Source organism: Staurois parvus, unplaced genomic scaffold (genome assembly GCF_062004578.1).
Source record: "Staurois parvus isolate SC_StPar_1 unplaced genomic scaffold, SC_StPar_1.0 ptg000131l, whole genome shotgun sequence".
NCBI classification, from domain to species: Eukaryota; Metazoa; Chordata; class Amphibia; order Anura; family Ranidae; genus Staurois; species Staurois parvus.
Genome location: NW_028317927.1, coordinates 2,787,266 through 2,812,051, shown reverse-complemented (window position 1 = coordinate 2,812,051; position 24,786 = coordinate 2,787,266). Strand labels below are relative to the sequence as shown.

The 24,786-nt window shown below is 40.3% G+C and overlaps 1 protein-coding gene across 1 annotated transcript in view; it reads right to left on the bottom strand.

Annotated features, from left to right (window-relative positions):
- Positions 1–24,786, bottom strand: part of SLC9A9 (solute carrier family 9 member A9) — a 931,015-nt gene that overhangs the window by 353,155 nt on the left and 553,074 nt on the right. The window contains exons 10-11 of the mRNA XM_089672557.1: positions 5,523–5,636; positions 1,087–1,198 (exon numbers count right to left, since the gene is read on the bottom strand). Coding sequence (XP_089528683.1) covers positions 1,087–1,198; positions 5,523–5,636 — 226 coding nt within the window. The remainder of the gene's footprint in view (positions 1–1,086; positions 1,199–5,522; positions 5,637–24,786) is intronic.

Genomic DNA, 24,786 nt, shown 5'->3' with positions numbered 1-24,786 from the left:
GTGACCTTATTTTCTCTGCCACAATTAAATACAACTGGGTTATTTCTCTGCCCATAACTGGACAGTGAAGGAGCACCTATAGACTCCCAGGGGTTGATTTACTGAAACAGGAAAGTGCAAAATCTGCTGTAGCTGTAGCTTTTAACTTCAACATGATCAATTAAGCTTTGATAAAAGAAAAACCCGGAATCTGACTGGTTTCTATGCAGAGCAGCACCAGATTTTGCACTCTCCAGTTCTAGTAAATCAATCCCATAAGGCCATCTTTGTGCTATGTACGTCTGTCAGCATGTTCCTTGCCAGCACATATTAACAGAGCACACCCGATCTGCCCCAAGCACTGCCCCTTCCTCTTCCTGCCTATTTAATGATGTAGAGAGGATTACAAAGGTCTGACATAAAGTAAACAAGGTATACCAGTTGCATTTACTATGCATTTCTTTATTTTTGCAATAGATAGATAACTATAATTATTTTTTTTTGCACAAAAATAATAAATGCACTTTTTTGCAGGTAAAAAAAATGTGCATTTATTATTTTTGTCTGCAGGAGTTTGTAAAGCATTGCACCAGCAATCAGTAGATCGCTGGTGCCATGTAGGTCTCCCGCAGATCTGTCAGTATATCTACTTGCCCATACGGAATGTACAAGCAAGTACATATACTGACAGGAATCACGAATGAACTACTACAGTGCTTCACAGCACTATGGTAGTTCATTGAGAAATATAAGCCAACAGCCGCTAAGGCACTCTGCAAATGAATGACACAGATGTGTTGGCGGAGCTCCGCACGGCCTCGCTGTTTTCAAATTAAACAGATAGTATGGGGGAATTTCTCCCCATGTTATCTATCAGAGGGAGGGGGGAGCAGCGGACAGCGGCTGCAGCATTGGGAACATGTTACATGTTCTACCCTAAAAACGGGTGGAGCATGTAACATGTTCCAAAGGTGAACTTATCCTTTAAATCTACTTGGAGTTCATCTTTGCAGTTCATATTACATTGTCCTGCACAGAAGGATGGCAATAAATTTAGATTCAGTCATACTTACAGATTAGGACATTCACTGCATAACTCGTACATACCTGAAAACATCATCATATGTTGAAAATTCCAGGGAATTCTCTTCCTCCGACCCAAATTCAAGAAGAAAGTAAGGGGGTATATGTTACATGCCCTTGCTACAAAAATTGATATCTTTTTTTTCTCAAATTAAGGAGAAACACTATCAGTGGCTAGAATAATCTTGATCCACAGCAGGAAAAACTTACAGCACTATATCTGACGTTTTAGGCCTTCTTCACACCATACGTGCAGAGAAACTGATGCACAGATTTCACTTGCATAGACATCAGTTTACATCAATTTTCATGCACGCTACAATGAGTTTTATACACGTCGCAGATTCCTGTGCATCTGCATGTGATACTAGTGTTGTAGTGTGAACAGGGCACATAGAGAACAACCGATTTCATTGTACCCGTGCAGAAAAACTGACATCTCTGCCCATGGTGTGAACGAGCCCTTACAGTGTATTACAGTACATTTATGATCTTCATTCTTCCCAGACTGTCCTCAGCATGCTAAATTATTTAAAATGCTACAGAGAACAAATGTCTTATGGTTTGGTTGCAATCCTAGCTTTCATTAATAAAATCACACCTCTTGTTTTATGTTGTGTGTAATGTGAGCGGCAAAATCATAAAAACCAGCGATTTAACAGATGCGAAAACCAAAAAGATATAAATATGGTGTACCATTACATGGGAGTCATGACACATGAGTGATTTTGTGGCAGTAATATGTAGTAGGTACAGAAATCCTCTCCTTTGACTTACTGACTTTTTGCCACATTTGAAGCTAGCCACTCAAGGGCCATTCTCAGTACCTAATCACGTTGTGTGAAGCTGCCCAGGCATGCATTGGGGGATACTTACTAAAACTGGAGCCCGTGCTGGGACAAGGCAATCTAGTGCCCAGGGCGAGGATGTCAAACTGCACTCCCCCCCACCCCACCCCACCCCCAAGATGTATGAGTATTGTGTGTCAGCAAAAATACCCCCTCAAAAAAAAAATCAAGCACTACTCTGCACGCTAACCCCCTAAGCATATATTCCCTTTGCAAGCCAAAATTCTCCCCAAACAAAAATTCCCCCTCCTCCAAGTACAAATCCCCCTCCTTGCTAAAATCTTCCTTCCCAGCAAAAATTTTTGACCCCCATGCCCCCTCCCAACTCCAATCCTCTCTCTCCTCATATCTCTCCTCCTAGCACAATTCCCTCCCCCCCATACCACCCATTCTAGCACAAATACTCTATCCCTCAATATTTTCCTCCGAGCACAAATCCTCCCCCAGCAAAAATCCCCCTCCCCCCCATACACCCCCACAAGCACAAATCCTATTCCAGCACAAATCCCCCTAATCATCCCTACTAGCATAAATCCTTCCTCCCAAATTCCCCTTCCTAACACAAATCCTCCACCCCAAAAAAACCAATTATCTTCCTAGCACAAAGCCCATCCCCCAAACACCCCACCACCACAAATCCTCCCCCCACCATAAATCCACCTAAAACCCCCTTTCTAACACAATCCAACCTTAACAAAAAAATCCCTTCCTAGCCAGCACAAATCCCCCCCCCCCCCCAAATCCTGTCTATTAGCCAACCCCCCCCCCCCCAAATTTCCACATGAGCAAAAATCCATCACTGAGTACAAATTCCCCCCTTCTAATAGCAATTCCCCCCTCCCCCCAATTTTCCCTCCTACCACAAATCCCCCTTGCACCCAATTTCCCCTCATTGCACAAATCCCCACAATCATCCCTTCTAGCAGACATCCTCCCCCTCAAATCCCCTTTCTTAACAAAAATCCCCCCCCCGTCATAAAAATGTCCCTACCAGCACAAATTCCCCCAAAACACCCTTCCTAGCAACCCCCTTTAATTCACCCCTGCACAAATCCTTCCCCCCCCCCCTCAATCTCCTCACCTAGCACACAATCCCCCCTCCAAACCTCTCACTAATCCTCCCCCCCCTTCTAGCACACTCTCAGGACCAGTTTCTTACTTTGCCCCCTCTCCAATGTCCCCAGTGCAATTTCCCCCTCTATCAAACACACAGACCTCAGATGCAGCACGGTAGTGGCTGTGTAAATTGCTCCTCCCTCAGGCTCCCCTCATCTCAGCACACTCGAGTTTAGGAGGAGCCTAGGGCAAGTGGACTTAACACCTCTGCCAGGCAGCTGATGGGGAGAGATGCCAGCTGCTACATGGGATTGTGGATGGAGACACTTGACTGTCAGATCAGGATTTTACAGATTTGCAAACCTTGCAAGGTCCCAAACTAACAGTCTTGATGCAGAAGCAAGCAGAAGAACTCAGGTGGAAGAGCTGGAGGGGAGAGAGAGCACCTCCTCCCAGCAATCTTCTGCTCTCCAGATTCGGCTTGTGACATCTTGCACTGAGCTGACAGGTAGTAGTAGTGATGCTACAGTCACTACTCCTGTCAGTTTGTAGCAGCAGGAACTGTCTGCACAGTGCCCCCAACCACACATACCAGTGCCAGGGGCAGCTGCCTCCTCTGCCACACCCCCATCCTCCTCGTCCCAACCCTGACTGGAGCACTCCGAATTTGGTGCAGCTGTGCATGTAAGCCAATTATCTACTGACTTCAGCTTGTTCAATTACGCTTTCACAATAAAACTTGGAAGCTGATTGGTTAGTATGCAGAGCTGCATCAGATTTTGTGCTCTCCAGCTTTAGTAAATAACCCCCATTGCATCCAGCTATAGTAGCCACTCTGTAGCTAAATACAAAACACAAGAGAAAATATGCAAAGTGATTTGTTGCTGCTACAAATCTTTGCTATAAAGGTACTAATGTGACATGGCCCTTAGGAAACGATAAATAAGCAGGCGTGCTGTAGTTGAAGTGTAAAATATGGGAGAATAGGGCAGAGCTAAGCAGAATGTTTCATAGATGTTTGTAGCACTAACATAAAAGCAGCAGAAACTCTATGCGGGAATTTGCTGAGCTTGGTATTGGAAGTCAGCTCTTTGGCAGTAGAAAAGCATCTTTCTACAAGACTCCAATCTAGCAGCAGTACTGAGCAGCAATTTGCCGCAACCATGTAAGAGAAACATACTGCACACCAACCAAGCTGTACCAGACAAGTGCCATAATTATCATGATTTACTACTTGAACTGATGAGCACATAGAGAGGTGGCATCTGACTCATGGCAGTATCTGTCATTGTTTATAAATTGCATGACTGACAGATCTACCAGAAACTGCTGCTAATTTTGTAAAAATGTTATCAAAATGTGCCCTTCTGCTGTAGGTTGCCCCCTTTTTTGACAAAATAATTGATTACTTTTAGGATAGCATTACAACATTTTCTTCTTACATAGTCAGGTGGAAAAAGGACACAAGTCCATCCAATAGAGTAAAAAAAAAGAAATACAGAATGAAAAATATAAAACCGCCATATATATTTTCTATACCTATATCCCAGGACAGTTGACCCTGAGGAAGGCAAAAATAAATAAGGCATGATCCAATTGCTCCAGTGGGAAAATGGTCTTGTACCACAGACCATCATTGCTCTTAGCAATATTATTGGTTCATCGTGTTTGTTTGTTGCTTCCAGCCTTCATATATTAACATGTTCATAATTTGTACGGTTCAGAAACCCCCCATGCTGCACCAACTCTGTTATAGAAAGCAGAACAGAGAAGAGAAAGACACTAGGCTGAAAGAGGTGGTGCCTAAAAAGCTGTGGGGCTGATTTACTAAAACTGAAGAGTGCAAAATCTGGTGCAGCTCTGTATAGTAACCAATCAGCTTTGAGGTTGTTTTGTCAAAGCTTAACTGAACAAGCTGAATTTAGAAGCTCATTGGCTGACAATGCACAGCTGCACCAGATTTTGCAGTTTCCAGTTTTAGTAAATCAACCCCAGAGTGTCGCCACTGATATTTACCTTGGTCATGGGAAATGTAAAACTTCAATGTTTGGCTTCTGAATTTTATGTATGCAAATTAACTAAATTTGCCAAATACTGCACATTAGGAAACTGCCTATTCTCCAGTGATCATTGGCCTGTGTAAGTGCTATTTCGACACTCCATGCATGGAATTTCTTTGTAAGTGACCCCTTTTTGCATCATTATTCTAATATATTCTGTAAATGATATTAACTGCTGGCAAGAGTATCACTGTTGAAATAATATGCTGACATTTATGTATGGCTACAAAAGAATAATACTTTCCTTCATCACAAAACATTAAAGGCATAATCTGTGAATAATGCTATACACATATGGCTGGGTTTTGATAAAAGAAAAAACATTGAATATAAAACCTGTTAATGGTCCTGGATAAAAAAACAAATTCAATTTAGCTATAATGTGCATAAAATTAATCCACTGAACCAGATAACGCCCCCTCTTTTTTTAATCCCCATTCCTGATGTTTAAGGGTAGAAAAACTGGCTTGCCAGTTTCTTTTAGAGAAAAGGATACAAATGCTCCACATATAAAGAGAGCATTAAAAATGTGATTCTGGAAGGTAAACAGAGCCAGCCCCATGTAACAGAAGATGAAGTTCTCTGCCAAGAAGTTCATGAATTCAAACAGCTGAAAGCAGAAAAAAGCAGAATCAAATTAGAATTGGAGACATGACACTTTTCAGCCTATTGAACAATGATGTGAAATGCAAACTCAAAGAATATACTAGTAGGTTAATTGGCTGCAACATAAATCGGCCCCATGGGTGTTTACACATTCTTGTGACTGTTAGGGAAATTAGCCTGCAAGCTGCCATGGGGTGGGGTGTGATGTGAATGGTAAAATATGTCCCATTTATATTATATCACAAGAATCATTTGAAAATGGTCTCCATCCAAATCTTCATTTTTCAGTGTGATAGGCAAGTTGAACCAGGCTGCATGGCAAGCTGTATGTAAAATTATACTTAATTCTGTACTAGATTATGTAAAGTTCCACTGATATTCACTTCCCTTTATTAGTTGTTTTTTTGCTTTACAGTAAATAACTAACTAACCTGCCTTAAGCAGCAGTTTCTGTCCAAATTTAGTGGTGCTGAGTCAGCTTATTTGAATTGATAGTTCTCCTTCTTTGGGTTTCTTTATGGGCCCTGGTTACTGTATGGGTCCTTCTGTTGCTCGTAGGTGGCTATGTCTGCCAATAGCATGACAGCTGAACTAACCTGATATATCCTGGTCAACCAGTAGGAGTTTCTTTACCAATGGTGAATGCTGGGAGAGTGTATACATATGTGACATTGGGAAGTCCATCTATTCTCCTCTGGACTCCCGACTGGGGGAGGGGTGTTTTGTGTTGCTGAAACCTCTTAGGTTGCAAGAGAGGGTGACTATGTGGCTGGACAGGAGCATGGATTTTTGACCTAGCCTGTGGAGGCTGGGGATTGAGGAGCCATTGAAGACGTCCAGATGTCTTGAGGAGCCAGGAAAAGCTTGGATGTGAAGCTTGGACCTCACTAAATTATTATCATACAGGATTTATATAGCACCAACAGTTTGCTCAGCGCTTTACAATATAACGGGAGACAATACAGCAACAATACAGTTCAATACAAGTGGGTTAGGAGGGCATTGCTCCTTGGAGCTTACAATCTAGGAGATATGTTGTCTTTTACTCAGGGTGCTGGCAGCTGATTTATCAAGTGCTTTATAGTCATGAACTACAATCACAGAATCCTGGATCGGCTTCAAGGTTCTTTATCTGTGAGGACTGTGAGTACTTTTGTCCCTTTTTGTGAAGTCTGCTAGTTCATGGGTGTTCTGTGCACTATCCTTCATTCCCAGGAGTGAGAGCCAATATACTCCTTTTTATTTTGAATTTTAAAGTGATCGGCACCCATATGTTCACATCCCACTATTGGCTAGGTAATCTACACCCTGAGGTGAAATGTTGGCCCGCCTCGGTTTCTTGTGAGTATCACCATAAGTATCACCAACCAACCAACCATCGAACACCAAGACAGATAGTAAGAAAGCACAGCATTACATTCATGCTAAGCTCATCATTCTTTGTCAATAAAACATTTATAGCTGAAATAACTATCCAAATTAATAAAAAGGTAGTACTTATTTTATTCTTTTATTTTTATTTTTGGTAGGTGACAAAAACAGTCACTGAATTATTACAGTAGGTAGCGCACTACAGAAATCATACATCAATGCAAATATACTAGGCGTGTAAATCTGTAGCCAACAGTCAACATGAAAAGCAAAAGGCATATTGTAAAACTGCCTGAGGAGAGTGGCTGTAAAAAAATGGCATACAGATCAAATTCAACTATAATTCTTTTAAAGCTGTTTGTAAATTGCAAACTTTTGACTCACTGTCAGGAAAGTGACATCACTATTTCCTGTTTTCAAATTTATATCAAACCAAAAAAAATTTTTTTCTAGCTTTGGACAGAATGAGAAAGATTATCCATGGCACCATTAAAGAGATATACCCTTACATTCTGTTTTTCTGACAGCAATTTCAACAGACAGGGAGTGATGGAAAATCTGCAATGGGCACAGACTGAAATAAAAATCTGACAAGGGGTTCTAGCCTTCCCCTACTTTACAAAATAAAACATTTTATTTCTGCTTGTGTTACTTTAACAGAGTTACCCTCACTTCCCCTCTGGTAAAACATTGCCAACTGGACAGGAAGTGAGGGTAAATCTCCGTAATTCTTTCCCACTGTATTTAAAACAAGGCAAACAGGTTTTGGCTGGGCACTTTATCTCTGGAGCTTTTTAGGACACTTGCCTGCTTATCGGAAAATAAATAATCAGTTTGACGATGATTATGTAGTGTCCAATAAGCACACAGACAGGTCTACATAAGAATGTATTAAGATTTATGCATGTATTTAGACTCTGATTTCAGCAATTTGCTTTGAGTTTAACTTTAAGTCCTCATGCACACTGAACGTTTTTATAGCTGCTGTTTTTGGCTTTTGATGTTTTTTTCTACAGCCAGCAAACTCCCTAGCATGGTATCCTATGTGTCCGTGCACACAGACTGTAATCAATGTTTTTTGGCTGGAAAAAAAACCCAGGACTAGTGGGTTTCTAGAGGAGTTTTTTATCTGTAAAAATGCTCTATTGCTGAAAAATACGGTAAAACGCCGCAAACTGGCATTTTTTGTTTTTTTGAACAAACAATATTTCTTTTGTAAAAAAAGGCTATATAAACGCAAAGGCAGAAAAATGCCTCTAAATGCTAATGCAAAAACACTACAAAAAGCTGAAAAACTCATATTATTAACGTGACTTTACACAGCTAACATTACCAGGGTTACCAAAACACCCATTGTGCATGGAGCCCAAGTTGTGTAGCAGTCTTGTCCCTGTGCAGCCATGAACACAAAAAATCTTTAAAGGACAATAAAAAAGATAGTGGAAATGACAAAACATTCTTTTCTTTGCACTTTAGTTATTTTAAGAAAAAGATATAAGCTTTGAGAATATATTCTTTTCAATTGCAGACATATCTGTTGACTGGGATGATAGGCCCCTTTTGTTTGTACTTTGTATGTCTTGAATCTTCATCTCCCACATGCACAGATCATTGATGTGAGGGTCTTGTCAAAGCAGTGCTGGAAGACTGTCCTGTCAAACACATTTTTATGTGAAGTAAAAGGTCACTCATCGAGCATTTCTTTAAAAAGAAAAAAAAAACACATGCCTAGTCCTGGAGAGATTTCACAATGTGGAATTCTATCAATAAGAGGATTCAGCACTAGCAGTAAAATCTATAAAATCTAACATTTGTAGTATTTTTAAAGTGAGATCCCTATGTGCAACCTACAGATTCTATATTTAAGAAAAACACATTACAAAGCTAATACAAGCTTGGGTAAAATGCTGCCCATTTCACATCTTTAGGCCCCTTTTATATGAATGGTCTGATCAGGTCCACCTGAGAGTTTTTCACGATGGTCCATTTACCCTATGGACCAGGGGTGTAAAGATACTTGTGTCTATTTACACTCACCTGCCTCCAATTCGGTCCATTAAAAAACGGAAGGGTATTGATCCTCCCCAATCTAGGAGGATCAGACCAGAGGGCAGTCGGGTGTTAACGGAGTACGTTTACTCTAGGACACCAATAGAGCAGAGCGGCTCTGTCTGTGTCTGCTCTGCATAAATTGAGATGGCTCATCTGCCCATTCTGTTCTGATTAGTGGACAAATCCCCAGTTGACCAAAACGGAGTCTGTCCTGTGTAAAAGGGGACTAAAGCTTAATAATGTCAGATTGCTAAAGTAAATGCTGACTTTCCTATCATTTTCCTATTATAAAAACTAGATGGTTCTATTTATTGCAACCTTTCAGTCCAGTCTAATTAAAGCCCATTTCCAGGTTGGGCAAAAAATAGAACAACTGATTCCTTAATTATTCCTTAAAGAGAAAAGTGCAACCCTTAAGACTACCTGGATGATGACAGTCAGCAGCTTAGACAGTCCCAAAACACAGTAAAACATAAAGGCAGAGATTTGTTTAAGACAGGCTGAAGGTCAGGGTTGGCAGCAGACAAGTGTAGCTGAAGAACAAGGGGAAGGTCAGGACAGAACGCAAGAAAGAAAAATTCCTATTTATAACTAGAGGTAACTGGAAGTAACAGATGTATACGGATGAGCTGAGAACTAGAAAAAGCAAAATGTGGTGTACAAGTCACGTTAGGAAGAGGAAACAAGACCCAATTTCACAATAGTAGCCTGGAAGGTCAATATGCACCACACGTTTTTTAAGGCACTCTGAAATTTCACAAATGGAGGCTGTGTGTGCAGCCTTAGCTTGACCATACAGCAGAGCTAAATATCTTCCAACTGATGACACGTGTGTCTCTGGGCACAACAGAACCAGGTAGAGGATGTAATGCAGAAGAGGTGAGGGAAGAAGCCACCAAAAGTTGGCAATGATGTGTGAATTCTCTGCATCTATTGACAGATTATCATGCACAGCTTTCACTGTATTTATTATTTTTAAAAGTTTTAAAGCCCAGTTAATTTTTTTTTTTTTAGAAAATACTGTTTATTGTTTTCAAACTTGTACAGTACAAAAACCTGCAAAGAAAAAACCTGGGGTCCAAAACCCGGCCTATCCATACAAAGATAACCTAACTATGACCAACCATCCCTCCCTTGCTATCCCCCCCCCCCCCCCTTGCAACCACTGTTCATTTTCACAAAATAACAAACAGTCTGCTGTGGAGCAGAAAGAAAAACAATCAAAGGATCACAGCTAATATAGGCCACAAGGTACCCTCCCAGCAGAAAATCGTATTACTGGAGTGTAACCCCAATAGGATCCTTCCTCAGAAAAGCAAACAGACAATCAAAAGCACATTACTCAGGGACATATAAACCACTTCAATTTATGAGTCAATGAGAAGGTCTCATCCTGCAGTAGACATGTCCGCCAACCAGCACTGCCAAACCTTATCAAATTTCCCTTCCAAAATGACATGGGGCGTCACAGGGGGTGACAGTGGTGAAGCTGAGTGCCTGACAAGCGAAGCATATTTTTGTCCTGGTGGCTTTTTTTGAGCTACTTAAGGTGGATCTCCTATTGTTGCTGAACTCACCTACAGTATTTGCCAGGTGTAAGTAAAACCTGTGAGCAGTTTCCACCATCGGAGAGGGTCCACTGAGAGGTCTGGAGGATTGTCCCTGGGTATACCAAGCACCATCGGAGTGCCACATCCCAACCAGGTTCTAGATGACCACTAGTGTCCCTTATACTACATGCATAAAATCATTTTACGTCCGGTGAGTGCAAGCACACCCCTTTACTTTCTCATCATGGAAGTCATGTGCACCTATGATTATATGATGGAAGTATAAAGTGAATGTTTGATATCTTCCTTATTTGGGAAAGCTGACGCAGCTTTTGAATGAATTCATGGACCTTTATTTGATCTTTTTGTGTATGACATATACTGCATTTATATGATATTGCAGTCACTCTTTAATTATCTGTTGTCTTCATTAAGATACCACTGCTGTATCACTTGCTAGTGCATCATTTTGCGCAATTATCACCAATTTTCCACTTTAATTATTTATTCTAGCGCTGCATTTTTTTTATTACATTATATGTTTGAGGATTTTAGAGGTTTTTCCTTTATGCTAGCAGCTTTTTTAATTATTATTATTTTCCAGTAAGAGTTTGCTTTATTATTTTTATTTGAACCCTCATAGAACCTGTCAAGGGTAGAGCCACATGAGGGCCCCTGTATACCAGGTTGCATAGGCTCTCATAGGACCGCAGGATAGCTGGTAATAAATTCAGTTGCAGGTAATTGCCAAACCCTAGGAGAGATTTGAACCCCAAGATAAGTAAATTTAGATACCCAAAGGAGTCAGCATGTATCAATTGGCATAATGCTAGACTTCGCCCAATTGACCCTAAGGCCCGAAAACTTGGCACAATCAGCTAAAATTTGAAAAACAGCATGCAATGATGGGCATGGGTCCTGTAAAAAAAGAAGCATATCATCAGCGTATAGAGGAAGGCAGTACTCAGTTGTCCAAACAATAATGATATAGAGATCTAAGCCTAGGAATAAGGGTTTCCATGTGCAGTCTATACCATTCAATAAAAAAAACATCCAACCCAGGTGATTTGTGGGGAACTCCTAGTGGTTAGTACTATTTCCTCCTGCGTAATGTCTACTTCCAGGCTGTCTCTATCCGCTACCGATAAAGAGGTTTATGGGGAGTGTTCCAAGCATCTGCTCTAGATTGTCCTTATTGTAGGAAGTAAGTGGGGCATATAAGGCTTCATAATAACTTACAAATATGCTCAGAATATCAGAAGTAGAGGTAACTAGGATTCCCTGTGAACCTGATGCAGGGTATATTAGTCTGAGCTTTCTGTTCTGCAACCAGTAGAGATATCAATTTCCCATTCTTCTCAACTTGGTCAAAGACCTCTTAACCCAGGAAGTCTGCGTCAGCTCAGTGAAATGTATAGCCAGTTTATGCAGGGCTTCCAAGAGTCTCACACAAGTATTTTCTGATGGAGAAGAAGCATGAGCAGCCTCACAAACTCACTCCTCCTCTTGAAAGCTCCGCAACATAGCATTTAAGTCGTTACAAGCACTCTTTATAGTGCCAATTAAAGTAACTGTACAAAAATATGATAGTATACAGGGTGCAGCAAAAGAGTGTAAAGGTGGCAAAAGATGGATCAAAATTTGTCCAGTTTGGCAGGAACTGGACAAATTTCAATCAGTAAGTGGCCATCTCTGTTCAACGAAAGCAAATTAGATAAATTTCTTTCAAAAGAACAAGTTGGAAACTTTTGTTGATCAGCAGCTGCAGCCATTGTTTAATGTTTTCTGACAGCTACAAGTCCTGCTGTCAGAGTACAATGTCCCAGCGGGGGACAATCATCTATGGCCAGTTTAGGTGTTACTGTGTATACATTTTCCAAAGCACCCCCAGTTCTAGCAAAAACGTTTATGACCAGCGCTAGGCTGCAAATAAATGTCATTGTCGGAGAAGTGCTTTATTTTCAGCAAGCTGAGAAGCCCTTTGCTTAGTCAGAAGCAATCAGCAGCAATAAGCGGAAAATAAGCTTTATTGAATACAGAACTGTAGTTCTGACTAGGCTGAGCATGTGTTGGACCACTGATATAAACAGCTGTTCTTATTAGACTGCAGGAATCTTAATCTGCAACTCTTCCTTTCTCCCAGCCAAGAGCATTTGGCTTGGTCTTCAGCCAGTCATACATATCTCAAATTTTGAATCAGCTAAAATTCAAGCTGTAGGTGGTCCTGTTGGCACCACTCATCTCAATAAACATGGATATAAATACTGAGTGAGCTGGGTGGAAAATAATCCAATGCTGAGTGACCTATTGTTGCTGTCACTGGTCAGGTATGCAGGCAGCCACTGGCGATATGGCTTTCTAAATAAAATACCTGGTAGGGAAGTTCCCTCCATCCACACTGCTAAGTGAGTGCAGATGAGGGAATCAAATTATTTCTCTTGTTCAGTCTATAGGATGAATGAGTGAAATTTACATGTGTAGGGTTAGCCTTATGCAAGGCATACTTCCACTCACACCGGAAGTACTCAGCTTCTGTTCTGTATTAGAAACCCATTATTTACACACTGAATGTCATGGATGCACTCTGTCACATTTTTATTTGTAAAATAAAGGTTTTATTTAAATTAAAGTGGTTGTAAACCCTTACATATACCCAATGAAGTGACTACCCTCAGGTAACACACCAAGATGAAACTAATCCTCCTACATAGGTTGTACCTGTTTATCTGCAGTCTTCTCTTCTCAAGATCCATTCAAAATGCAGAATTTACATAGGATCTCTCAGCTCTGAAAAACAGGGGGTGGATCGCTGAAGTTACACTCAGTGAGGAAAGCTCTGAGAACTGATTGTAAGGAAGGGATACACCCTCCCCCCCTTTACACAGCACACAGGAACAAAGATGAGGCTGTCAATCAAGGCTCTGCTCTTTTTCTTGGTGTGAGAAAAGTTTGTCAGAAGTGACTCATGCTGATCGCAGAGGAACAAGGCAGCAGACAGAAAGTGCACTTAGTGCTCTGGATTGAGACAGGTACACACTATAGAAGGATATGCTTTATTCATGTTTCATGTCTGGGGTTTACAACCACTTTAAACAACAACATAAAACACTTTTAAATGTGTAATCAAAAAAGCAAACTGAAAGTGGCCAAAATGCATCATACTTTCCCATTTTATGGTTTAAAAAGTAACCACATAAAACTAAATGTATATAATATGAACATAAATTCAAGAATATTGAATAAAACCTTGAAGATTCTGAACTGTTCCCTTTCAAAATGATAATAAAAATGCTCTTTAGAAACTGCAATACTAAATAGGTTATACAGGGGCATTCACTGTCAAATATAATCCAGTTTGAACCCTTTATTATAATAAACTTACTGTGCTAGGGTGAAAAATAAAAGCTCCTAAAGCAATACTAATGACATAGGACATCAGAATTCCAAGGCTTTGTGAACTACAGTTTATGACCAATACATAATTCACCAGGTACAAGATGATAATGAGAATCTCTTTTAAGTAAGGTCAGGAGGAAATATGCTTACACATATCTTCTAAAGAACAGAAATGCATGTAACCATACCTTGGAATTCTGCTCCTAAGTTTTGCTACATTTTGTATTTTATTTTTTATTGTATGCATCTGATTACATTTTCTAGATCGGAAATATGTCCTTAACATCAAAGTCAAGTAGCAAAATACTAAGATACTTCAACAGCTCCACTGCTCTTGTCGGAATCCTTCTCCCTGATCTCTGGGCTCTCCTGGCCTTAAGTTAAAACATCCAGCTGCACTGGCCCACTGCCTGGCATCTCAATATGGGATTTCCTCTCCCTCCATTGAGACTCACAGACCCCATCAGTCCCCTAAATTCGCCTAGTCACCACAGCTGTCCCAACTCTCCTAGTCCTGTGGGTAAGGAATCTCTGCAAAATGGAGCACTGTTCCCTGAGTAGATCACCTCTCCTAATGGGAGTACACGTGTCCTGGAGCACACAACTCTCTCCTGATAGGAGCCTTGAGCTACACCCAAGCCTTTTATTATAACAGTTGTGCACACTCAGCCTGTTGGAGTTCTGCAAGACCTGCACACTGGGTTGGAGATATTTCTTCCAAAACCACTTGAAATCTCCAAACTACAGAGCACAATCTAGGAAAACCAAAATCCGGAGAAAGATACAGTTATTTCGGCTCATAATTGATATTCTGGAGTCCCATGCTCTGCATACATGCAAACCCTGTGTTCTCGTTTACTATCATTTTCACAATGGCACGGCCTCACACTATCACAATAAATAAATACATAAGTAGCTTGTAAAAGAAGAGTATTGATCCTTAGCAGTCCCATTACAGGTCACTGTTCTCTTGAAGTTTCTCCACTGGTAGTGAAAATTAGAAATACCTTCTTCCACATCCCAAAATACAATGTCTGAGAGAACTATCAGCAAAGGTATGTTAAATAAATAGCGACTTACTAATTTTTGATTTTCATAGCAATGTTAGGAAGCTCTCGGCAGCTCAAAGGTGAGACTGCAACAACAGGTGTGTACTGACAGTTTAATGAGTATTTCTATTTTTGCAAGCGCATTTGAGAAAATCTCACTATGTGTTTGTTATGCGTTCCCATTCACACAGCATATCTAAATATATATATATATATATATATATACATATACACACACACATACACACACACACAGTATCTCACAGACATGAGTACACCCCTCACATTTTTGTAAATATTTTATTCTATCTTTTCATGTCACAACACTGAAGAAATGACACTTTGCTACAATGTAAAGTAGTGAGTGTACAGCTTGTATAACAGTGTAAATTTTCTGTCCCCTCAATATAACTCAACACACAGCCATTAATGTCTAAACTGCTGGCAACAAAAGTGAGTACACCCCTAAGTTAGAATGTCCAAATTGGGCCCAAAGTGTCAATATTTTGTGTGGCCACCATTATTTTCGAGCACTGCCTTAACCCTCTTGGGCATGGAGTTCACCAGAGCTTCACAGGTTGCCACTGGAGTCCTCTTCCACTCCTCCATCACGACATCACGGAGCTGGTAAATGTTAAAGACCTTGAGCTCCTCCACTGTCCATTTGAGGATGCCCCACAGATGTTCAATGGGTTTAGGTCTATAGACATGCTTGACCAGTCCATCACCTTTACCCTGAGCTTCTTTAGCAAGGCAGTGGTCATCTTGGAGGTGTGTTTGGGGTCGTTATGTTGGAATACTGCCCTGCGGCCCAGTCTCCGAAGGGAGGGGATCATGCTCTGCTTCAGTATGTCACTGTACATATTGGCATTCATGGTTCCCTCAATGAACTGTAGCTCCCCAGTGCCGGCAGCATTCATGCAGCCCCAGACCATGACACTCCCACCACCATGCTTGAATGTAGGCAAGACACAGTTGTCTTTGTACTTCTCACCTGGTTGCCGCCACACATGCTTGACACCATCTGAACCAAATAAGTTTATCTTGGTCTCATCAGACCACAGGACATGGTTCCAGTAATCCATGTCCTTAGTCTGCTTGTCTTCAGCAAACTGTTTGCGGACTTTCCTGTGCATCATCTTTAGAAGAAGAGTCCTTCTGGGACGACAGCCATGCGGACCAATTTTATGCAGTGTGCGGCGTATGGTCTCAGCAATGAGACAGGCTGTCCCCGCACCCCTTCAACATCTGCAGCAATGCTGGCAGCACTCATACGTCTATTTCCCAAAGACAACCTCTGGATATGATGCTGAGCACGTGCACTCAACTTCTTTGGTCGACCATGGCGAGGCTTGTTCTGAGTGGAACCTGTCCTGTTAAACCGCTGTATAGTCTTGGCCACCGTGCTGCAGCTTAGTGTCAGGGTCTTGCCAATCTTCTTATAGCCTAGGCCATCTTTATGTAGAGCAACAATTCTTATTTTTTCAGATCCTCAGAGAGTTCTTTGCCACGAGGTGCCAAGTTGAACTTCCAGTGACTTCCAGTGACCAGTATGAGAGAGTGGGAGCGATAACACCAAATTTAACACACCTGCTCCCCATTCACGTCTGAGACCTTGTAACACTAACGAGTCATATCACAACGAGGAGGGAAATGGCTAATTGGGCCCAATTCGGACATTTTCACTTAGGGTGTACTCATTTTTGCTGCCAGCGGTTTAGACATTAATGGCGATGTGTTGAGTTATTTTGAGGGGACAGCAAATTTACACTGTTATACAAGCTGTACACTCACTACTTTGCATTGTAGCAAAGTATCATTTCTTCAGTGTTGTCACATGAAAAGATAGAATAAAATATTTACAAAAATGTGAGGGGTGTACTCACTTCTGTGAGATAATGTACATATAATGACAAGGGGAGCTGGGGTGTGGGGATGGCTGTTGTCACTGGAAGGAATCTATATTTGCATGGTGATCTATTGTTGCTGGGAAGTCAATTGTTACCAGAAGGGATCTACTGTTGAGAGAGTGGTCTATTGTTGCTTGCTGATTGGCGATATGTTGTTGGGATCTATTGTTACTGGGGTGGTATTTTGTTGTGGGGTCCATTGTTGATGGGGGGCTAGTGTTGCTGGCTGCAGGGGATCTATTTTACTGCTTTGCTTGTTATCATTAACAAATTCCATACAAAATTATACTTGGCTTTGAACAGTAAGAGTAGTACTGGGAGGGTAGGAAATAGAACTAAGGGCCGATGCTTGAAGGGGTGGGTGGGGTGTAAACAAGGGGTGACTCAGAAAGGGGGAGCTCCTGCGCCTATTCTCTGAGAAAATACATATACTGTGCATAGATATGTTGTCGCTCAGGGAAAGGCGTCATGGCTGATGGAAGGATTTTTGAATGATGGAGTGAATCTCTCCTAAGGACAGGATAAGGCACTTTCATTATGATATAATGCATGAAGCTAAGCTTTTAAACTTTTAACCGTTTTAAAAGCTGGCCATACATTATACAATTTTCTAGTTTAATGTCCTTTAGATTTACCTTCAACTATGTAGTGCAAGGCCCTGCCTGACCACATACAAAATGAAAGTGTTTAGGTTATACCTCATATTAAATGGTTTTGGTAGATCTAAATGAAAATTGTACAAGCAAATTGTATGGTGTATGGCCAGTCTTATGATAGACAGTGTTCACATGTTTATAGCAAACACTGCTGCCCAGCCCCTTCATAAACAAGGAGGATTAATTGAATTTTACAGTGCTGGAGGTTTCAGAATACAGCATCTAAAAAGGCAAGCTACAATTTTTTTACATTTTTGTAAAACTTATTCTATGTTAGAACATGTAACAAATTAAAAGTAGGTGTTAACCCAATTTGGCTGCAAAAAGTGGAAGTACAGTTTACGTTACCAATTACACACTTTTTGACTGTTACACCACCTTCCAGGCCAGGCCATTTTTCAGTCATGTCACACATGAATGACAATTACTCAGTCATGCAACATTGTAAGTAAATTCATTTTAGGTGGTATTTAATGAATACTTATCATCCAGGTTTTTATTGTTTTCTTATAACGATTATGCTTAGACAGTGGTGCTCTCTCTCCCCTCCCTGATTTCTGTTTTCACATGACCAATGGCTAGAAAACTCCAGAATTTGTTTGAAGGAGAGATTTCTAACACTGTAACAGTATATTCCCTCTATTGGATTCATTATATTATAAGAAGTTCAATTTTATGAACATTTCCTTGCGAGTCATTACTAATCGACGCTTGTTCTTTTACCTCTGAGGGTTGCATACTGGTCTTTCTCCTTTCTCACTGGGTTTCAAGTATATCCCCTCAGGGGGCCATATTTTATATTGCTTTTCACAATGTCGTATTTAATCATCACTGGGTTTTTAAGTTTTCACTATATAAAATGTTGTTTCTGTTATAAAACTTTGCAACTTCTGAATCTTTCTTCATGTATTTGGACCAAAATGTATTCTGCTACATTTAGTTGGTGAAAAGAAAATCAGTTTAAATTATTTAGTCTGTTTGAAAGTTACAGAGTCTCCAAACTATGATATATTTCTGAAGGTTGATCAGTCCAGATGTAGCAGCTGCCTATTTAATTTATTGAAGCAAAAGAGACAGTCCAGGGTATTTAGTAAGAGGTAAGATGAGTTCTTTGAAGTTGTAAATTTTTGTCACAATTATTTGGAAAATGAAGACATTAAAAACATTTTTTTTCACAAAGTTGCTATTTTAACAAGTTTCTCACTCACAGCATAGGCATGCTTACAATTACATCCCAAAACATCTTCTGCTCCTCCTGAGTATGGGAATACTACATATGTGAGACTTTTTTCACAGCCTAGATACACAGAGGGGCCCAAAATCCAAACAGCACTCTAGAAGGAGCATAAATTACATGTCTAACTTTCTGACTACCTATATTAATTTTTGAGTCCCTTAACCACTTCAAGTCTGGACACTTTTACTCCCTTCCTGTCCAGGCCAATTTTCAGCTTTCAGTGCTACCACACTTTAAATGAAAATTGCGTGGTCATGCAACACTGTACCCATATGAATTTTTTAGCATTTTTGTGAGACAGATACAACTTTATTTTGGTGGTATTTATTCACCACAGGGATTTTTATTTATTTTTTGCTATATAAATGAAAAAGTCCAAAAAATTAGAAAAATAGTGTTTTTCTTATAAAATTTTGCAAATAAATAATCTTTCTTCATAAATCTTGGAGAAAATGTATTCAGCTATCTTTTTAGTAAAAAAAAAATAACCCAAATTAGTTTAACCCAAAATTATAATTTTTCTAATTTTATTTTACATTTTAATTTTTTTTTTATATTATTATTATTTTTTTTTTAACATACTGTCACCCCAACAGTAAAGTGTCACCATAGTGACACTGTACTACTTGTGGGGGGTGTTGAAGATTTATTTATTTTTTTTACACTTATTGCATTTACACCCATAAAGGTCGTAAAAGCAATCATTTCTCCTTCTCTCTGGCTGCATTTTTGCAGCCATTGAAAAATACTGTGTGAGCTGTGATTGGTCACAACTTGTCACATGGTACAAGGCTGTTATGAATAGCCTTGTACCATGTGATCTCTGTGATCATTCACAGATTTCACACGTAGTAAGCAATGATGTCAGAAGTGACATCTTGCTTACTACTATTCATGTGATCACTAATTGGCTAATCAGTGATCACATGATCGGGACCTCGCACAGAGGTCCCGTACAGCGATTGGTGTTCTGCTGTGTCCGGAGGACACATCGGGCACTGGATCGCGGTGCTGCGCGCTCCTAGGAAGCTCGCACAAGCAGGGAAGAAGGGAGGACGTTGATAAACGGCCACCTGCCTCTGAATTGCCCCCGTCCGCCCATTTATATACATGGGCCAGACAGGAAGTGGTTAAGTGCCAGGACAAAAGAAACACCCAAAAAATTACCACATTTTGGAAAGCAAACACCCAAGGTATATTCTGAATATAGTGAGTCTTTCGAATGTCATTTGTTGCCATGGGTTTTTGGAAAATGAAGGAAAGTTGTCAATTAATACTGTGTATTTCTAACACACAGTATAGGCATACTTAGAATTGCACCTCAAAACACTTTCTGCTGCTCCTCCTGAGTTTGGAAATACCACATGTGTGAGACTTTTTCATAGCGTAACCAAAAAATGTCTAAAATCCAAGCACCTTCAGGCATTCTAAGGGCATTAATTACTCATCTAATTTCCTGAATACCTATCACATTTTTGGAGGCCCTGGAGCTCCAGGTCAGTGGGAACACCCACAAAATGAATACATTTTGGAGACCAAACACGCCAATGCATGTTCTAAGAGGCATGGTGAGTCTTTTTAAGACTTCATTTTTTGTCACAGGTAAATATGGTGCTCATGTGGGGATTTGAGTGGTTAAAGCAGGCGGTGAGGAGGCAAAACAGTGCTTCCTCACCACTTGTCAAAAGCTTTTCAAAGAGTGATTCAAACATGGATTGCTCTTCAGAGAGCACCGCACATGCGAACAGGGCTTTATGGTGACACTGGGACTGGTGTGCTGGTGATGGGGACACTGTGACTGGATGCACTGGTCTGGAGACATTATACTGCTATCACAGACAATGGCTGGCTGCACAGACATACAGTGATTTTAGAGCAGCCAGCCATTGTACTTGATCACCAACACAGCAATAGAAAGTCACCATAGTGACACTGCACATGCTCTGGTAACATTATACAAAATGTATTTGTGAAATATCACCACGGAATTTCAATTGTACTAAATTAAGTTAGGAGCATATTCTGTAAAACAGTATATATATATATATACACATATACACATATACATATATATATATATATATTTATTTATTTGTATATCATTATATTATTAAAGGAACCATAAAAAAGTAGGAACCATCAATCACATTTTTTTCTGTTATATATATATATTTAGACCTCCTGCTCTAGCCTACCAAACCTATTATTCCAAATAATTGATATGCCTGTCATTCAAATACATGAATAGCTTGTGCTATATCCAAAAGGATAGTACGAAGATCCTATATGCCTCTACACATTTGGAGCTTATGTCCAGTTCTCTAGTGGAAACATTGCAAATAGTAAAGAAAACCACAATTTACAAGAACAAAAAGTCCCTTGATGTCAATTCCATTGCCCAGTGATATAGAGCCACATCAATCAGGATGACCTGTGGACATGACCTCCTGTACCTGTTGGTTTTCATTTACCGCTCCTCCCAAAACAAAAGACAGATCTCTGGTTGGCTTCCTTATATAAATAAAAGGTGCCAGGGATGCTAGGTGACATCAATTCACAATAATGGTCATGGCCATCATTTGCAAATTACATCACTCAAGATCCACAGCAATTTAATTTGCAAACAGAAACAAACCAGCTGGGGATTTAGTGGCGGTTGCACTAGCACCAAGATACTGCCAAGCTAACGACACTGCTGCTGTTCAGGTTTATGATTCTAATTTGGATACCGTACAAGTATGGATTATAAATGTGCATCATTAGATCAGTTGGGGGTGAAGACGGGTTCTTATTTTAAGTTTTTTTCATACACAAATCCTGAACGGTTTGAGAGATTTTGAGAGGGATATTTCCTACTTCTATGATTATAGACACAAAAGGGTTAATTTACAAAATGCAAAAGGCTGTTCACTTTGCAAGAGCATTTTCCCAGAGCTAACTGAACAAGGGGAAGTGTCACTTAGTAAAGAACACGCAATTATGTGCAAGGAAAATAAAAAAAAAACTGCAACTTTGCTTGCACATGAAATGGAGGACTGAAGTCAGCAGAGCTTCATCTCACTCACCAAGCTTTAGTAAATCAACTCAATTGTCAGAAAAATGTCTTCACCCTTGAAACACTCAGTGAAGATCATGAAATATGGAACAAGAGGTATAAAACAGGAAACAGAGAATATACATAAAAGGGATTTATTTACTAAAGCTGAAGAGTACAAAATCTGGTGTAACTGCATAGAAAAAAATCAGCTTCCAGTTTTTTTGTTTTGTCAAAGCTTAACTGAACAAACTGACTTTAGAAGCTGATTGTCTACCGTGCACTGCTGTACCAGATTTTACACTTGCCAGTTTTAGTAAATCAACCCCATAGACTCATGCACATTCAACAACAACTGTAGTTGCTGAAAAGTTGAAAAGGGGTGTACTTTTCAGAAAAAGTTTGAGTGAATAGAACAATTTTGTCACAAGTGGTTGAAACATGCTCTATATTAATTTACTGCATTCTTATGATTTCTGATCAGCTGTATTTAAATAACTGTAAAATGATTCAACTATTTAACAGTGATATATTTCATTGTTCAGTGTTTCCCGCACAATGTGGTAACATTGTGACGGCTGTATCCTAGTTCCCGCAATGTTTCTACATTGTGAGAGCTAGGATGCACCATATAAAATCCTACCTTCCTTGATTCATCCACCTTCTATGATTAAACCCATTGCAAACACATCTGATGGTGGAGTTCAGCAAAAAATACAGCAGCATGCAGCTCATGTGTTGGTGCCTGGAGGGGAGAAGACAACTAGACAGGGCCATATTGGTTGGTTCGCAAGCTGGCTGGTAAGTGTTGCTGGGATTTCTTTTTTTGTCTGTGATGTGCGTTGTCCTTCCATGTGCACCTTACTGCTAAGGCTAGTTATAGGTTGGAATGGTTGCCATTTTTGTGTAGTTGGCTATTCTGGATGCAGGGATGCACTGGATGCCTTTGCTGTCATTTTGCATCCCTATACATTTAAGGAGAGATGGGCTCCTCCTAGGCACACCTGTCCTCTACCTGTCCAATTATACATGTGCTCCTACATTGTCATTTGTACAGGTTAGTATTTCAATTACATGATGGATTGATGGGATCAGTAGTTAAAGTGGTTGTAAACCCTTACCTATACCCAAGAACTATCCTCAGGTAGGTATCTTCCTACATAAGTTGTACCTATCTATCTGCAGTCTTCTTTTCTCTTCATCTGTTCAAAGTGATGCATTTATAAGCTTGTCTGAGAGTTCAGTATAAAGGGGGTGCAGAGCTGAAGTTACACTCTGCAGAGCTCAGCGAGGAGAGCTCTGAAAGCTGATTGGAGGGAAGTGACACACAGTCCCTTTACATAGCTCACAGGAACAGAGCTAAGGTTGTCAATCTGCTGGCGGTCTCTCCCTAGTCACCATTTCTTTAGAGCACCCAGAGCAGAGTCCCTTCACAAAGCACTGAACTAAGCTCTCCAGGATACCAGCCAATGTCCCCTTTAGACATCACAGCTGACTCTCTAGCACAAGAGGAGTGTCAGCAACCCAAACGTATCTAAGATCTCTCACAGCAGTCTGTACTTAGAAATGTCCTAGAAAAGTTGGTTTTCTCCTTCCAACATCTATGCAACATCTTTTTCCTGTGATACCAGACTAGATCTTCAGATGACAGCACCTCAGTTAGCACTCTGTAGCTTCAGCATCTATGACCTGAGGCCTCACGAACAGTAAGCACACGGCAGCACTGCCCAGAGGGCACTAAGCCTTCCAGGTTGGCCTTCTCCTCTGCAAGCAAATATCCAGCTGCTCTGTGTCTCTGAGAATTTATACAGATTCCCAGAAGTCTTCAGAGCCACCCTCCCTAGGATTGGCCAGGGCTGTATAAATATTCACACTGCTATTTAAATTGTTCCACACCTATGTTCCAGAGAATTCTACTGCTTTCTGGAAAGCAGAGGAAGCAGGCAAATGAGCAACAGCTGAAACACTGAGCAGACCTAAATAACCACATGCAGCTGCACTGATTACAGTAAGTAAATTTACCGAACACAACAATTACAGCCAAACTGGTTACAGTGATGCAAACTAAATTTGCTGCGCCAACATAAATACAGCTCCACTGAACACAGTGAGCCAGAACCAAATCTAATCCTATTCAGGAGGGTGCTACACATATCCAAGGTTTACAACCACTTTAACATAAAAAGAGATAAGGATGATTCTGCTTTCTTTTCAGCTCACAGGAAGTGACAAGGACACTACATTTCTGGCAGGATTAATAGGTATTTTATGTGCATACCGAAAATGTTTTGGGACTGTTAACTTGATATACTGTATATATATATATATATATATATATATATATATGTGTGTTTTTTTTATGCTTAGATAAGCTTTACTCACCTCCTATCTGGCTGTATATATATGCATTGGCCACTCACCTGTATGTTCCCCTGCATCAGCCAATCTTTGTGGACACAGAGGTCAGGGAACAGAGCTGCTGTGATTTACCAATTACAGCAATCACAATAATGTAAGTATAATGCTGGGATGTTGGTACTTATTTGATATGCAGATGTCCACAAGCATTCTTAATATTGGAATACTAACCTGCAGTATATATTACATTTTTTTCCTCACGGCATCCCAGTGTCACCAGGCCAGTGTATGTCAACAACAGTGTTTCTTATTGTGGCCATACCAACTTCAGTGTCACCAGACCTGTGTAACAATTTGGCTACAATGTAGCATGCCTGAGTAATTGTCATTCCAAGTGTAAAAGCGCTGAAGACTGAAAAATGGCCTGGTCTACAAGGGGATAAATCAGTCTGTACTTGAAGTGGTAATTTACAATCCTAACAACTGGATAAGTCTTGCATCTGCATGTGAAAACTACAACTAATTGTAATGCAACATCATA